The 12,604-nt window shown below is 32.9% G+C and overlaps 1 protein-coding gene across 3 annotated transcripts in view; it reads right to left on the bottom strand.

The window, feature by feature from the left end:
- Positions 1 to 12,039, bottom strand: part of LOC127724180 (agrin-like) — a 54,943-nt gene extending 42,904 nt beyond the window's left edge. For 2 of the 3 annotated variants that reach the window (XM_052231075.1, XM_052231077.1), the window contains exons 1-4: positions 12,006 to 12,039; positions 10,251 to 10,360; positions 8,493 to 8,595; positions 7,340 to 7,465 (exon numbers count right to left, since the gene is read on the bottom strand). In XM_052231075.1, coding sequence (XP_052087035.1) covers positions 7,340 to 7,465; positions 8,493 to 8,595; positions 10,251 to 10,317 — 296 coding nt within the window. In that variant the 5' untranslated portion in view covers positions 10,318 to 10,360; positions 12,006 to 12,039. The remainder of the gene's footprint in view (positions 1 to 7,339; positions 7,466 to 8,492; positions 8,596 to 10,250; positions 10,361 to 12,005) is intronic. The other variant, XM_052231076.1, reaches the window with a different exon arrangement.
- Positions 12,040 to 12,604: the final 565 nt, after the last annotated feature.

The following is a 12,604-nucleotide window of genomic DNA, read 5'->3' as shown; positions in this document are numbered from 1 at the left end:
CATTGCAAATTTGTATGCAAGCAAAAATAAAGGGGGGAATCAGTCAAAGAAGCAGCAACTCAACATAATGACGAGAAACCGAAATACATCCGGAGGTTAATATACGGTTATCAAAAATAGACATATGTATATACTACATGTCAAGTTCTAAGCAACAATAGACATATGTATATACTATATGTCAAGTACCACGAGTCTAGAAAAGTTTGAATCGAATTAATGTTTACATGTTAAAGCTTAAGTTTGTTTGAATACGCTTGCGATTGTTCGGTTCAGTTAATTGTGGGTTTTTTCTTTGTTAAAAATGGTGTTTGTTCTCGTTTTAGTCATCCTGGATATACATGATATATTTCCCATTGGATACTTAGCAAAAACAATCAATTGTCTTTTTATACATTTCGTAGGAGAATGATTTTATGAAATAACCACATATTTGAGATGGCATTTATTTTAAATGCATTTTCCACCTTTCAAAGATTAAGATTCAATTTAAAATTAATTTCTGGTGTGCTTAAGATTTTTTTTCACCGTGTTGTTGGGTTGCCTTCTCATTAACGTATGCTCCATACGCACTTTTATTTAAAAAACTTACATATCAGCTTTCTTGATTTTTTTGTGCACATAAAACAACATATTTGTCATAAAGATATAAAAGAAGAGGTATGATCGGATCCAGGATTATTTGTAACTGGACATTTAGTAATGAACTGTCAATTAAACAAGATATTTTCTGGAATATAGTAAAGACTAACACATCCAAGTGTTGGTTCAAAACAGTTTTTACAGTGCATCAAATACCGAACCAACCAGTATGACAATCATTTCTAGTTCGATCAGAGTATGCAGTGTGGAGTTAAAATTTCCAATCAGACCGACATGACTCTATTTATAAAACTTCAACTCCATTGAAATCATTACATGTACAAATGACAGTTACTGTTCAGTATCATATATGACTGTTCTCTGTCTCTTATACATTTCCATAGTAACATGGTAATCAAAAGTTTGATTAAGTGTACGTTATTTTTAGTTTCACTTATTTATTCATCACTTTAATTTAAGTGTATAATTGTTTTCCTGAAAAGCAGTAAACATCTTACTTGCATTTGGTCGTGCATGGATTGCGATAGGTTTAACCATCCACTCCTCAATCTAATATTTTAATTCTTCTACAATTGCAAGATTTTTTGCATGGACATCACTTGTTGTATTTTACCTTTACTTTCCTTAGGACGACAAAAAAAAAATAAATATATTTGGAGGTCAGTATTCGGTTATCAACATCGGACAGGTGTCTAAACAGTACGCAATGCTCAAACTCCACCCGTGTCTAGAAACGTTTTGAATCAACTTAACATTATGTATGCTTAATATGAAATAAGGAGATTTGGTATGATTGGCAATGAGACAACATTCACCTGAGATCAAATGACATAGAAGCTAGCAATTATAGGTCACCGTATGGCATTCAGCAATGAGAAAAACCCATACCGTATAGCAAGCTATAAAACGGTTCTGACATAGCAAAGCTTAAATATAATCCAAACGAGGAAACCAACGGCCTGATTTTTGTACAAAACAAAACAAAAACTTAATATGATAAACAACAACAATTCAAACGATAGGACTGAAATACAGACTCCTGACTCGGGACAGGAACATACAGAATGTGTCAGGGTTAAACGTGTTTTCGACCGCCCGATATTCATCCCTAAACTGGGAAAGTGGTGCAGCATCACAACATAAGGACAACCAATTGAAATCAGTGGAGAAGTGATTGAATATGATATATTCTCCTCATTCTCTTGTGTATGTCAACAATACTACGGTTATCAAAAAGTAATTCTAATATGACGTGCTTCTTTCGCTTTGTAAACAACAGCGTAATAAAATTCTCAATATATCTATACTTAGCGCAGACTCAGAGATTATATATTGATGGCTGTTACTATTTACCTCCCACGTAAATCCACATGTATCGTAAACTATGTGCAAACACTATGTCGATTTCGTTGTGTTTAAATTGAAATTGAAAAAGAAACTACAGAACCGTTATTCCTATTCTAATGCAAAATAAATAGAACTAATTCACAAAAGCTTAAAAAATGTATAAAATCAAAATAAAATAAAATTCCGCGGAATTTCGTGAATGATCTTGGCGCATTAACGTCATGTCATAACATGACGTCATATGAATGAAAACTCTCAAGCTGGAGGTTTTCCGTTACGTATACGCCCTAAGTTTGGATAATATCGTACTGAAACGGAGTTTTGAGGTAGGTTTTGTTTCATTTTCTATTCTATTGCATTATTTGCACATTTGTGGATTTCAGCAAGTCAACATGGCGGCTCACTCCTTAGTTACGACATGTCAGCTGTGAATTTGACAGTAAATAGTAGTCAACGAAAAAAGAATGTTTGGGTAAAGAATTATAAGGATTGAACACATTTTTTCTACTGGTTATTTAAGAAATAGTTCAAGCAAGACTTAGATTTATATGAAATTTGTAGCTTTTGTCTTACAGGGGTAAATTAGAACAGCCATACCCACAGCAATCTTACCTTCGCTTCAGTTTTTAAATTACCGTATTTGTCCTATTAGAATCGAAATAATTCATGGAAGCCATAGATTTGTTGGACAATTACACATGGCCTGGGCGGTGATATTCGTTAATTTTATCCCTCGCTAACGCTCAGGATAAAATTCGAATATCACGGTCCAGGTCATGTGTAAATGTCCAACAAATCTTTCGCTTCCATTAATTATTTCTTAATTAAGTTCACGTTTTTATAGTTTTAGAACGGTATTCTGTATATCAGTTGACAACTTACTTGCAAAATTTGTAGTGCAGTCATCGTTTTTGGTATTACCATTCTTTCCTCAAACAGATTTCATAATTTTAGTAAATATGCAAGATTCGTTGCATGTACAACGCCTGTAACATTTTACTTTTATTTTAGGGAGAAAAGCAAGGCGTGTGTATAGTTGTTAAATAGCATCTCTTTTGTATGACATGATGATTGATAAAACTAAATTATAATGCTTTCTTTGCTTTTTTATATATGCAGGTTGGTCATGGTCTATCAAATTGATTGCTTAGGTGTATGTAAAACTGAACATTTTGCGTCCACCTTATTATAACATAGCATCGAAAAATTGTATGAAATGAGGAAAGGGGAATAAGTCAAAGAAGCAGCAACACAACACAATGACGAGAAACCAAAATAAGTCTGAAGGTCAATAAACGATAAACACCAATAGAAAGCTAGTTCAAAGCTTATAACAATTAAAAATAAAGCAAGTTATCTCAGACTTCTTTTAACAAAGATTAAGATTCATTTTAAAACTAGTTTCTGATGTGGTTATGATTTGTTTCATCGTATTATTGGGTTGCTTTCTCATTAAAGTATGCCCTTATACCCCGTTTAAACATGTTACTTGTAACCTTTCTTGATACCATTTTGTATATAAATAAGAAGATGTGGTATAATTGCCAATGAGACAACACTCCCCCAGAGACCAACTGACATAGGAGTTAACAGTTATAAGTCACGTATAGTCTTCAACAATGTGCAAATCCCATACTGTATAGTCAGATATAAAAGGCACCCAAATGACAAAACAAAAAACAATTTAAACGAGAAAACTAACAGCCTGATTTATTTACAAAATAATCAGCGAAAAACAAGTATGATACACAGCAACAAACGACAACCACTGACAGGCGCACACAAAATGTGACGGAGTTAAACTAGTTTGAAGGCGCCAACCCTCCCTCTAACCTGGAACAGTGGTATAACAGCACAACATAAGAACAAACAATTGAAATCAGTCGAAACAGGTCTTAAATCATCAGATCGATACAAATCAGGAAAACATCTAACAAAAATACTGACCGGACGTGACGGTGTACTTATACATCCCCACAACAAAAACGACACTAAGTACAGATCTGAGAGTACTCGCAGGTTACTGACAGTTAGTTCAAAGCCAATAACAAATAATAAACATCGTGCATCTAACATGTTTAAGAGTTAAATATCAATCAGTGCACATCCAACATCCTATTGTTTTAGTGTAAAGACGTTATCAACAGTCAGAGAAAAACATGACCTTGTGCAGTTCCAAAATGCAGGTATCGACAGATTGTAGAGCCATGGATGTGCTTATGTATATAAACAATAATATTTAGTTTGATATTAATTTACTGATAACAAAATCAATATCAATACCGATAAAAACAATATTCAAATATCTTATTACAGTGTTGAATTGGAAACCTTATAGAATAAGTTATCTAAAGGATCGATGACTTTACCCGGATCGTATCTAAATTTCCGGGTTCGGTAAACAACATATTCGTAATAATAAGGATGTGCTATATAATTATAAGTAATTTGTGGTAACGAAATCCCTGACTTAATAATTTTCCAGCTATACATAGATTACGTTCATTGAAATCCAAAATGTCACAACCGACAAAGGCATAGCGAATGAGCTGTGATATATAAACACCGTAAGGTCGTGCCAAAGGAACATTACCGTACAAAAAAAGGAAAAATTAACAATCGGGAACGAAAAATCGTCCCTTTTGTCGTAAATGTTAGTGTAGAGTTTCCTTTGTAAAACTGAAATATCTGTACATAAAACAACATATTTGTAATAAAATGACTAAAGAGGAGGTACAAGTATATCCATTATTTTGTCCCTTAATTATGAAAAAAGCAAACCTCTTAAATCTGATAAACAAAATGGGCTGGTTAAACAGATTAATGTATAGAGCATAATAATCTTGACACTTCTGAGTTTAGAAAAGTTGAAGTTGATGTATTTGACCTACACAGGTATTCTTACACATAGTTCTTGGTACAATAAAATATTAACCATGGTTTTACCCAAAAAGATATTTTACCCACATTCACAGCTTTATAATGCATCAAATCTGGAGATGTGGTGTAATTGCCTATGAGTCAACTATCCAACAGAGTCTAAATGAAGTAGATTAAACCAGTTATAGGTGACCTTACGGCCTTCAACAATGAGCAAACCCCATACTGTATAGTCAGATATAAAAAGCATCGACTTCCAAAATGTGAAACAATTTAAACGAAAAAAAATACGGCTGTATTAATGACAATACAATAAACAAAAATCAAATATGACAGACAACAACCAGTGAATTACAGGATGTTGACACGGGGCAGGCACATGTAGAATTTGGAAGAGTTAAACATGTGTGTGAGTGTCTAGAACACAATGTAAAAATCAGTTGCAAATGACTTGACTCATCACATAGCCCGAAGCACAAAACAACTAACATGAACAAGATAAAAGACACAAAGTACCGATCTAATACTATCCGCAGTTACTGCACGCTAGTTCAAATCTAATAACAACAAATAAATAAATCATGTTCTGTCAGACGTCTTTCGGCAAAATCTGTTTTGGAGCAAAGACTTGGTTCATATTTAATAGTAATGACAAGATCTCAAAATGAGGCTGTTTTGGCAGATTTTGCAGTCTTTTATGAAATCAATTAAAAAACGCTGAAGCCCTAAAAGAAATATATCAGTGCAAAATATAAAATATGAAATTTTGAAATTTCATAAACTAATATTATGTCTTCAAAACTTTTGAAGATTGTTATTTGATAGGTTTATTAGATATTATATTTTTTTAATTCAAGGGATCGGAAAATTAGTCCTGTTATAACTTCTCCTTTTTACATCGCGATGACCGTGAGGGCATTCCAATGTATTGCTATCGCCTAGATTTCCATTTCGTAACTTTCGTTTTGGGTTTGTTACCGATTTATACACATGATAAATACGCGGACATTAAGGAGTGCAAAAGTAACATTTCTTATCGTTTGTTATAAATACATCTCTTCAAAGAATACTGATAAAAATATTTTTGTTTAGAAAATAAATTAATAATATGAAAATGTTTTGTCGTTAGATATATATGTATAAGTAAAAAAACATTGATAATATCTATGCACACGTACCGAAAAATTGTGTTAACGCATGCGGAAGAATATCTCAAGAACGTTTTGCGGCAATCCCCGCAAGGACCGGTAACTCTGCATGGAATATTGGTTTTGAGGGAAAATATGAATGCCTACTCATGTCCAATAGTAGAATAGAATGATGTAGAAATGGATGAAAATTATATATTCATGTAACTGTTATATTAATATAATATATAACAAAAACCAGTGTATACTGATTTGTATCACTACAATATAATAGTTATTACGGTGAGGTTGAATTTCCTGTCATTTATTCATCATCACGCACGAACTTGTCTCAGAAAAATATATATATCTGTATATTAACTTCAGTTTCAGGTATAGAGATGTGATTTTTTTCTGAGACAAGTGCTTTTGACCATCCACAAGAACTTGCGGTAATCCGATTTTTAGTACTTCAGTACTTTGATTAAATATTTACTGTGCTCTTCGTACCTACTCGCATTTTGCCATACGTGCATTAATAAAAATTATTAGCATTGCCAAGCATTTCAATAGATTTTTCCCTCAATTATTATATGCACTTTGCCAAACAAGCATTTCCATAAGTTTTATCCGTCCGTACTTGCTCGCGCTTTGCCATACAATAATTGGCATAAGTTTTACCCTTTGTACTTACTTCATTTTGCCACACAAACATTGCCATGAAGGAGGAAGTACGATAAGAGCCATTATTTGGCCCCTAAAATTGCAAAAAAAATAAACTTGTTCAAGCGTTTCAAAATTATGTTAATTTTATTTCGATAAATTGAGAGGTTAAAATAATCTTGCCACCTAAGTACAGGAAGGTCACTTGTAATGTCACTATGACATCTTAAACACGTCGAAATTGACATTCGTTCTAATGGTTGATAAAGTCGAACGTTCGATTATGTCAATTTTTATAGACTTTCCCCTTTTTGAATTTACCTTAGAGTTCGGTATTTTTGTTATATTTTGTTTACATATTTGACATTTCATGCACAGTTTTGGTCAAAATACATATGAGCAACATCTTTATTGAAAAGATATTAAACATGCTTAAACATCTTTGCAAAATACATTTTGCAGCAAAATATCTTTTTTCGAATGAAGCTGTTAATCATATCTTAATACTAATGACAAGATCTCAAGCTATTTTGGCAGTTTTTTGTTTAGTTTTGCACTAAATGTAAGATTGAAGCCCTTACATGTATATCAATATGTAAGACTAACTGATGCTCAATAGACAAAATGTCTTATGGTAGATAGTTTTTTTTTTATTTTCGAATTCCAGGGGCCATAAATTTGGCCTTATCATAATTACTCCTTTGAAAGTTCGTACTTACTCACACTTTGCCATACATGCATTGCCATACGTTTTACCATCTGATCCACAAACTGGACGGTACACTTTACTACATACGCAGGGCTTCTTACATGGACATCTTTTGACGCAATTTACTTTTACATTCCTGTGTAAATGTATCATTTATTCTTTCTTGTATTTTTTAAGTAATATATAAAAATAAGGAGATGAGGCATGACTGTCAAGGAGACAACAATCGACAAGAGCTTGAATGACGAAGATATAAGCAGTTATAGGTGACTGTACGGCCTGAAACAGGGAGAAAAACACACACCGTATAGTCAGCTATTAAAGGCACGACATCGTCTTACCCAGATCTTCATACAATAATTTTGTATAATTGCTTATCTCGAGTTGGTTGGTAGAAGGATTTTGAATGTCTAAAAGGAAACTTTCACTCTAAACATCATCCAGGACGATATCAGATGATGCCTTAAGTGTCACATTCAATATAAAGTCTTAGAGCTTGTTGTATTCAAACATTTGATCGTAAATTCATAAAACCAACGTTCGAAACACACATGTTTTTTTTAATTATTAAACGGGATATGCGACTGACTTATTATTAGTAACTGAACATACAGCAAGGCCAATAACTCATACAAGAAGTTGACTGAAGGTTTCAGCCATGTTGTCATGAAAAACGGTGAATTCGTCTTTCAAGAACAATAACTCATAAGAATCGACTGAACGTTTCGACCAGGTTGTCTTATTTGTACCTCTTGGGACCTGCCTTTGTGATCCTTTTTGTACAGTTTAACAATTAATGTTTCAAAAAACTTTCAGAACCGACAATTACTACTAACATTAAATGTACATATGGAATGATACAACATCAAAATAGAACAATATTGATTAATGCTGAAAGTATGTAGTATTGAAGTAATTTCGACAGATTTCTCTGTTGTTTACCATATATATTAGTGCTCAAAAATGTAATCCGATTTAATCTGTATACGAAATGAACATTTGTTATAAAACCACGTGACGTAATTTTTAGCCAATAGAAAACCACAGATTTGAAAAGTGGACCTACTTTGAATTTAAAAGTTAAAAGATAACAAATAAAGTATTATATTACATAAACGGGTACGAAACAAGACTTGAATAATCTGAAGTTACATTATACTAACGAATTAACAGCTTGACATTCACTGTAATATGTTTTGCCATTTGTACCACAAACAGGTCCAGAATAATGGTTACATGGATTATAACCATATTTTCGCGGCCTCCCTGGAAAAATCATAAGAAAAATAAAGTTCTATTTTATATTTTCTCTATCTGATATAAAAACATTTTATCAGGACATAAATTCAAACGGGTTCGAATTCGAGTTCCTGTAATTGTTATCATAGTCACTGTGTTGTTTGTGTGGAATTTGAAGAATTTTTTTTTTCCTCTAGTATTTTTTTTTTTCTTTATTGAAGAGAGGGCGGGGCAGGATGCTGTCTTAAAAACATATACATCACATTTTTTTCTGACTAGATTAGAGTGTGTATGCTTAACAGACCGCAGAGCCAAATTGACAACCCACAGCAAGAATCATGTGCAGAACACATGATAACTTCAGATAACCCATTACTTAAACATACTGTTTTCATATATATAATAGATAAAAAGCATATGGGGTATCCATCCATAAAACAAAATCAGTACATGCACAGCAAAAACACAAAAAGCAAAGGAACAGCGCTTTAATTGTTGTTTTTCATCTGAAAGTCACAGTGAGGCTTTCGTCACGGAGCTCAAAAAAAAACTCTCCCCTCACTGCAAGTTTAAGACGGCCTATTACTTTATTGCAAAAGTAAACCCATTGAGGTCAAGCAATAAAAAAATAAAATGCATACATATACAAGAATAAAACAAATGAACATTTAACTAAATACACAGATGTAAGATGATATTTACTGCAGGAGTATCATGCACCTGTCTGACATGGGTACGTCGACCTCAGTTCTGAAGACTGTTTAATAAAGACTCCAAACTTGCAAGCAAATTCAGAGGTGGGGCAAAGAATGTGTATTAATTTTTTTAAAGGATCAAGATGTTGATATGATCGATGGCACATTGTCACTTAGATAAGCAAATACATCTGAACGTATTGACATATTTATATCACAATAAAAAAAGAAATGACATTCATCATCTAAGGCTCTACATTTGTTTACATAATCTTTGTTCTTTTAGGGATGTGCATATACCTTTCCACGTCTATATTTAGATGATAATTATCAAAAACAATTGTCTATATGTATGTGACATTATTGCAATTTAGATATTCTTGGCCTCAGGTTGACAATTAGTTTTAAGCTTACCATAAAAAAAAGTTTAGATGAGGAATTGAATTTAGGGAGCTACCATTTGATTTTAAGGGGGGGGGGGGGGGGGGGGGGGGGCTAGGATGAAAAATTGTGTCCTGCATTTGTTTTTAGTTGTAATCTCGGTCCTGCCTTTTTATTTTTCACTTTATTCGGTCCTCCCTTTTTTTTTTATTAGTTTATCCCGACTTTTTATACATAATTTGTCATCCTGCCTTTTTTTTTTGCCAAGTTGCTCATCCTGCCTTTTTTACTCAAAACTTCTGTCCTGACAACCCTAGTCAATTAAGATTGGAGTCGGGCGCACCTGACACGTGCGGGATATGAACTCACAACCTCGGTGTTGACAGGCTAGTGATCCAGTAGTTTGACAACTTAGATCACTCGTCAACTGAGGCCCCTATATCGGAATGATGTTCAGGGTTTATAATTTCCACATTTTTGGAAACTTTATCAATTAATGAGTACCAAGAATAAAGTACTTCTTTGTGTAAGACTCGCTAACGATCGTTCTTAATCATCAAACAGAAACGGATTATCATTTTTTTTTACATATAAAAAGATACGTACATGCCGCAGACGATAACACAAATATGTTACTACAAAGGACGATTAAACTTGTTATGTAGACGTTCATCTTTTAACAGGTGTGATCAACTTTCCTTCCCAATGATCTGAAACTAAAGAATTGTAGTTTAATTTTTTTTATCAATAAATAACTATAACATTACCGAAGCAAATGTGTTGATGAGAAACGCAAGTGAAGCTTAACACTTAGTTCATAGTCATCTGTAGAATATATACTAGTAGGTTCTTACAATTGGGCATTTATATACAACTAGCCTGTAACTAAACGAGGAAATACAGAAGGAAATGTGTGACTGCTAAAAGCCATGGTAAGGTTCACATTTATGGCATGGCCACTGTAGGGCACTTGGTGGCCTAAAATTGAATAATTTATTGAGATTGGTTCCGTATTCCATGGATTCTGTGATCTAATGATTCATTAAAATTTGTTACAAACGTCCGTATTTCAAAAATTAAAATTGGTTTCGCGTAGTGAACGGTTCATCAACACGTCTTCTTTTAACCAATGAGTCTTTTGAAAAATGATTATCCGGAATTTTGCACTAATTTGGTGTTTTGAATATCTACCAATAGCATGTTTTTCTTCAATTTGGAGAGTTTGAAACTAAAAGGGGTTTGTTAAATACAATGTATATTCATGTACTTTTAGAAACACTCACTGCAAATTTGCTTGAAATCTCTAGGACTTTACTAACATCTTCAGTACTGGAGTTTAAATCTTCAGCACGGATGTTTATATTAGTAGCGCTGGCTTTGAAATCGTCAGCCTTCGAGTTTTAATATTTAGCTCTGCAGAATACATGTTTACATTATCGTAGCGTCAAATTTTTAAATAACCAGCACTGGACTTGACATCGTAAGCGCTAGACTTTACATGAACATTTTCCGCGCTGGATTTTATTATGCTACTTAGAAGTACATGTATATATGTACATATCTACATTATTCTATTAAAATATGATACCTAACTAGCGCTGGACTTAACATCGTAAGTGCTGGACTTGACATTGTAAGCGGTGGAATTTATATTGTAAGCGCTCGACTTTACACATCCAGCACTAATATATTTAGAAAACATAATGATATTTTTTTTCTCAATGAGGCCAACAGGCCTAGGACTCCGTGCAGACCCAAATTGAATAATCGCACTGTTTGGTTTATAGTCATTTGATATATTTAGTATATTTTTTCAAGTATTTATTTAATTTTTCTATTTTCTAGTATTTAATTTGATAGTTCCCTTATGTACAAATGTACAACACGCTATATCCTTTCTTTAGCCTTTTTTTTTACCTAAGAATTGAATGCTTCTTTTAGGAATTTTAGTAGGGCGTAAAAGCGTTGACCGAAACATATTAATATTAACAATGCGCGCACGTTCATCGTTTTTACATACCAATAAAATTACAAAAAGAAGGATTCAATTCTTAATTACTTTTTATGCTACAACCATGATATTAGAAGTTAAATCAAGCCTATCATTCGTTTTTTCTGTGCATTGTTTTAATGTTTTCACGGATAGCACGTGCAATCCTAGATTCTGCATTTTATAAGGAAATAAAATATAATTTTTGAAATGCATCGGTCAATTAAAGTTACGGAATTGTATGTAACTTATATGTTATGATTGTAATTATTTTATTATGTATATATATATCAGAGGAAAAACAATAGCATGAAACATATAAGTGGGAAGTAAAAAATTTGCGTATTATCCATCTTGTATATCAAACTAACCTCTGACAGGGTACAAAATGTCCTTTCTTCTGTGAGAAAAAGTGTTCCTACTGATTGGGTTTCATATACAACTGGTCCATTACCACCTTACATCCAAACAATAGGATTGCCCTGTCATGTGAAAGCTAAACCCTGGAAAATATTTATGTTACAGGTTCATTTCAAGTCAATTATCAATCGATGTATTTTAATCTGATTTCGTTTCCTTTGATTTTAACCAATTTAAGAAATGTACATCGTAACAGGTGTAATGTAATTTTCGTTTGTAGTATTATAATTATCTGGGGTTGGCAGAATTTATAAACAATATAAGTACCAAAGGGCGTAGTATAGGTACTTACTACATTACAGATGATTAAGTTCAGCAAGAATAATTATTGATAATTAAAAGTATGCTTCGTTATAAAATGTTTACAGTAAAAATGACATACGTTATTCTGTGCAAATTGAGATTTAACCAAATATACATATCTAATCAATGAAAGCTGACGTTTTATAATCGGTATGTAGCTATAACAGGATTTCTCTCTAGTCTTTATACATGTACTACATACAGATTAGTACATGGCCTCTTCCATATCGGCCCGTGTATCATCCCG

The sequence above is a fragment of the Mytilus californianus genome, unplaced genomic scaffold, assembly GCF_021869535.1.
Source record: "Mytilus californianus isolate M0D057914Y unplaced genomic scaffold, xbMytCali1.0.p SCAF_14, whole genome shotgun sequence".
In the NCBI taxonomy this organism is placed as follows: domain Eukaryota; kingdom Metazoa; phylum Mollusca; class Bivalvia; order Mytilida; family Mytilidae; genus Mytilus; species Mytilus californianus.
This window is presented reverse-complemented; position numbering and strand designations above follow the sequence as displayed.